This window comes from Mus musculus, chromosome 13 (assembly GCF_000001635.26).
Source record: "Mus musculus strain C57BL/6J chromosome 13, GRCm38.p6 C57BL/6J".
NCBI classification, from domain to species: domain Eukaryota; kingdom Metazoa; phylum Chordata; class Mammalia; order Rodentia; family Muridae; genus Mus; species Mus musculus.
This window is the reverse complement of record NC_000079.6, coordinates 13,320,598-13,326,023: the sequence shown is the minus strand read 5'-3', so window position 1 is coordinate 13,326,023 and position 5,426 is coordinate 13,320,598. Positions and strand designations below refer to the sequence as shown.

Genomic DNA, 5,426 nt, shown 5'->3' with positions numbered 1-5,426 from the left:
ACCCAAACTAAAGGTTTTCTTTTTGTAAGAGTTGTCATGATCTAGGTGTCTCTTCACAGCAATAAAACACCGACTAAGACAGTGCCACATACCTTTCCTAGCACTCAGGAGGCAGAGGCAGGTGGATCTCTAAGACTTCAAAGCTAATCTGTTCTATATAATGAGTTCCAAGGTAGTCAGGGCAAAATAGAGATAATCTGTCTTCAAAACAAAACAAACAAACAAAAAAACCAAACAAGTGCTGGGTGGTGGTGCACACTTTTAATCCCAGCACTTGGGAGGGAGAGGCAGGCAGATCTCAAGTTCAAAGCCAGCCTAGTCTATAGAGCGAGTTTCAGGACGTCCAGAGCTATACAGAAACCCTATCTCAACAAAACAAAACAAAAAACAAAAAAAATTGTCAACACTATATTACAGGTTATCTAATATGTCAACTTCTGTGTTAATAATCATCCTGCAGACTGATAGGATACTGGTATTGGAAGTGAGCTATTTTTTTTTAACCCCATGTATGGAGTGTGTGTGCGCGCATGTCACAGCATGCATGTAGGGATCAGAGGGCAGTTGTGGTTGTCTGTCCTTGCCTTATACTTTGAGGTAAGATCTCTTGCTATTCACTATGTCCAGCTTTACATAGTTGCTGAGGATTCAAACCCAGATCCCTGGGCTTGCAAGGCAAGCGCTTTACCCACCAAGTCATATTGCCAACCCTGAGAATTCCATGAAATGCCTATTTTGAGTGTAATATATATTCATAGAATACATTAATATGAAAGTCTCCGTGCTTAATTTTTAACTGAAAGAAGTGATGATAGTAGGGTTTTTTTGTTTGGCTCATCTTTTAAGATGAGGCTCTTACGTAGCTAGACTAACTGTAGCCAAGGTTGACTTTGGGGTCTTGATCCTCTCTCCTCCTCCACATCTCAAGTACAGAGATCACAGGCATGAGTTGTGGCACTCAGCATACTTGAGTTGTCAACCGGAGCAAATGAAAGAATAGTGACATAAAATAAACAACTACTTGAGGTATTTCCACTCAAATAGAGATGACACAGCCACAGAAAGTGTCTCTAACAAAACCACCTACTCTAAGCCTCACAATGGGGACATTTCACATTGCTCTGATTCTATACTGGTATATCCAGTCATGGGAACACTCTAGCTCTCAGCTCTCATCTTGATTCTGCTACAGCAGAAGCCCTCTGTAACTTATCTACATGTATTAGAGCATAGTTCTGTGTCATCTGAATGAGAATGGTCCCCTACACTCATGTCTGAATACTTGGTACCATTAGAGGAGCTGTTCGGAAGATCAGAAGATGTGGCTTTGTTGGTGGAGGTGAGTCAGTGGGGGTAGGTGCTCATCCTTCAAGACTCCAACCATTGCTGGTGTTCCCTCTCTCTGCTCTGTGTTCGAGGTTCAAGATGTAAGCTCTTAGCTATTCCTGCTGCCGTGCCCTCACTCTGCCACCATGAACTCGGGCCCCCTGAAACTGTTAAGTCCAAGTAAATGCTTTCTTTCATAAGTTACATTGGTTGAAGTATTTTATCACAGCAATAGAAAACTAAGACAAGCCGGGTGTGGTGGCACACGCCTTTAATCCCAGTACTCAGGAGGCAGAGGCAGGCGGATTTCTGAGTTCAAGGCCAGCCTGGTCTACAAAGTGAGTTCCAGGACAGCCAGGGCTACACAGAGAAACCCTGTCTGGAAAAACTAAACCAAAACAAACAAACAAACAAACAAACAAAAAACACCCCCCCCCAAAAAAAAGAAAAAAAAAAGAAAAAAAAAAGGAAAAAAGAAAAAAAAGAAAAAAAAAAAAAGAAAAGAAAACTAAGACAATCTGAGAATCCTCTTCAAATCTTCACAAAGCAGTATAACCACCTGAGAACGCTAAAGGACTTGGGAAGTTTCTGCTTCCCACGTTCCATTTCCATCTGTGTAGGTTGGGGCTTGTTGTTCTTTCCCACTTTACACAAGTTAACACTACAGTAAAAAGTGGGGAGAGGCCAAAGGAATGATTTGAATACACAGCACAGTGGAAATACTCTCGGGAAAATGTGAGTTACTGTAATTCTCTTTTGCTAAGTGGCAGTCACTTGGCTGGCCACAGCCTGCCAATCACCCTTCCAAGGATGCTTGGAAGGAGAGGGCTATGAGGATGTCACGTCAGAATCCTCCTCAATACTGCAGGGAGTAGCTCACTATGAGTAGACCTGTTCATGGCCTGTTCACAGAACTAGAACCAAGTGATCTAAAGTGAAGGCCCACAGGAGACAGCATGTTGGAATGTTAAAAACACAGGCTTGGGACTCAGATCTAGGACTGAACCATGCCTCAACCTCTTGCTATTATGTGGTCTTGAGCAAACTATTTGCTTTTTGAGGCTCAAGTTTCTCAGCCATGGAACAATACACATCTAAAGAAAGCTGTAAAGATCAGAAAGAAATAACATATCTCTAGTACTTAGTACAGGGCCTCAAACATGCTCTCTTAATAAATGCAACTATCAGTAGTAATGTCCACAGAAAAACCCGATGTTGCAGCACTAACTCAGGCCATATTTGCAATGGTTCAAATGTCTTACAAAAAGCTTCAGGGTAAAGTGACAATGACAACTTATTTGATTACCATCAAGTTCACAAAAGTGGTCTGGGCTCAGAGACAAAAGCCCCATGAGATGCCATACTTCTTTCATTCCAACTCCAGAAAACAAGGAACAAACCAGGCTCACACATGAGTTTGCACACAATGTAGTTTTCAGCAAAACTTTGAAAGAGTACACTTGATTTTCAATATTGTAATTTATTAATGGTATTGTACATTTATATGGGAACATTATTACAGGTGTAATAATCATTTATAGAGATAGAATATATAATAAAAGGAAAATGATAATCATTTATGTGGGGAAATAGAGACAGAATGTATAATAAGAGGAAAACTATAATGCACAGTTGATGACTTGTAAATGAAGTGGGCCAAGTAACATTTTCTTGTACCTATAAATTGTCCACAGTGAAAGAAACTTTTTCCACTACCCACCAATTGTATTATTCATACTATTCAGTAGGGGATTTTTAAACTGCCATTGAAATTAAAGGCTAAAACTCTATTGATGCAGGCTTAGACAATGACTATACAGTTGTATTTATCATAAGTTAGTATTGACCCTGGTTTGACAGAACTGGTTGTATTAGCAACCAGTTCACCATTTCTCTTGACTTTGAAGTATTAAATGTTATGGCTTTCTTTTTGTTTCTGATCCTAAATATTGACTTCTAAATGTCCTCACATATGCCATAAATAAAAGCCAACTAAAGAAAGGAATTCATCAATGTGGAATCATCCTGCTGTGCAATTATAAGTCTACATATCATGGCTGTGATATTTATTTTTATCATCTCACAATTATGACTTCCTATATAAACCATCATAATATTATGTTGATTAAAATTGTCTTACATCCTCATACATTTGTGCAGTTAGAATGTGTTCCCAAGTTCTGCTTAATGGCAAAACAGTTTGTGTCTCTTTAACTCTTATTCAAAGCATAGGGAAACAATGAAGGAAAGTGACAAGATCAAGATTATACTTCATGAGAGTCATCACTTCTCTAGAAACCTCATAAAGCACTCTATTGAACTTTATGAATTTAATTCACTCTAGAATTCTACTTCACAATGCAATGACTATATTTTATACTTTTACAATTGAACTTATACAACTCATAAAACTACAAAAGATTGTAAATATATGTTTGTATAGAAAATGGGAAGATTATTTCAGTCTTTTGAAGAAAAAAGTATTTTAACTAACTCTATTATATTATTCAAATGTGGTTACTTAGTATGCAGCTCTTCTGAAATCAGGAGCCGTGATTTTGGATGCCTGGGAAAGCCCTCTGGACGATCTAGTGAGTGAATTATCTACCATAAAAAATGTCCCTGATATAATCATCTCCAAAGCCACAGACATAAAGAAAAAGATCAACGCAGTCCGGAACGGGGTTAATGCCCTCATGAGCACCATGGTGAGTAGTCCCATATATGTTTTTTCACTATTCTTCTTATAAGAGAGGTGAGCAGAGCAAGCATAGAGTTTTGAAGGAGTTCACTTTAAAAAATACAAACAAACATAAACAAAAACAAAACCAGAAACAAACAAACAAACAAAAAACCCTTTGGCATCCATATAACTACAAGCCATACTACTAATTGGATGCTGGCAATTCCAACTGTCTGAGAAGAGTGTTATTCAGAATCTTACATCGCAGGGCTCTCAGGAAAAAAAGTAAGTGCTCCTCATTTAATTTGGACATTACCTCTCTCAGTGGAAAAAAAAAAACCAGACACTACAACACCTAAGTACCTGAGCAGGTGTTGTTACCACCATCATTCCATGAATATTTGCATCTTAAACCATCAAGTATAAAAATCATTTCATCTCAGGTTACTCAGGTTAAGAATAATTACATTATATGAAGAATTGATTTTTCCAAAAACAAGATATGTGAAAAAGATCTGTTTTAAAAAAAAACAAAAAATGGACAGCATTTCAATGCCAGGACCTACTATTTTTTTAAAGCAAGTCATAGACTTTTGAAGACATAGGGATGATCCTTATGTGATATAATAAACATCTATTGCTTAATTGTCATTCTTTCAAGTCTGTGTCTAAAATCAAGTAAGTTACTGATTGTCCATCTATCAACTTCTGTAAGAATGTAACTGATCAGACAAAAAAGACAAGCGACAAATCCTTTTCTTTTAGCTACCCTCACCAACATCATGGAAATCCATACACTTAGCTTGTTTTGAAAATTCTAACCTCTTACAAATTTATTTAGCATTTAGGCACCAAAATATTATAATAAAACTGATAGTTGAATATATTTTTGATGATTAGCTTCAGAATGGAGATGAAGAAAAGAAGAACCCTGCCTGGTTCTTGCAATCTGACAATGAAGATGCTCGCATTCGTTCTTCATATGGCATGATCAGCTGCCTAGACAATGACTTTGAGAAGGTTGATATTTATCTCAACGTCCTGAAGTGTTACATGTTAAAAATAGATAACTGCTGATACTTCTTTCATGTGCTCTGCTTCTGAAATATCATGTAGCATCCTTCAAATTTGTATCTTTTGAATTTGTTGTTGACTCATTTAAAAATAAAAAGTGGCTCTCAGAAATATAAAAGTCTCAATGGGGAATTAGTCAAGATTTCAATTGTGAATTTCATAAAACACCTATCTATACCACCAACATGTTTCAATCAAATACTTCACAAGTAGTTGAAGTTAGATGTGCAACCAACACATTTTGTAACTAATTAATTCCTTCAGACATTTTATTACTTGTCAATTTGTAGGAATCAAGAATTGGTGTTTTCACTGGGAGATGGTGGCACACACCTTTAATCCC

The 5,426-nt window shown here is 37.3% G+C and overlaps 1 protein-coding gene across 1 annotated transcript; it reads left to right on the top strand.

The window, feature by feature from the left end:
- Window positions 1–3,491: 3,491 nt before the first annotated feature.
- Gm7040 (predicted gene 7040) lies at window positions 3,492–5,194 on the top strand. The gene is made up of 3 exons (XM_006516824.2): window positions 3,492–3,524; window positions 3,852–4,034; window positions 4,910–5,194. The coding sequence occupies exons 1-3, from the start codon at window positions 3,492–3,494 to the stop codon at window positions 5,084–5,086; spliced, it is 393 nt and encodes a 130-aa protein (XP_006516887.1). The 3' UTR covers window positions 5,087–5,194.
- Window positions 5,195–5,426: the final 232 nt, after the last annotated feature.

What these genes read in the sequence shown, in the direction of transcription:
- Gm7040 (XM_006516824.2), top strand. Translation starts at nt 3,492, where the DNA reads ATGTGTTCCCAAGTTCTGCTTAATGGCAAAACA. An exon ending in TTCTGCTTAATGGCAAAACA is followed by an intron (nt 3,525 to 3,851) that starts GTTTGTGTCTCT and finishes GTGGTTACTTAG; the next exon opens with TATGCAGCTCTTCTGAAATC. An exon ending in ATGCCCTCATGAGCACCATG is followed by an intron (nt 4,035 to 4,909) that starts GTGAGTAGTCCC and finishes TTTGATGATTAG; the next exon opens with CTTCAGAATGGAGATGAAGA.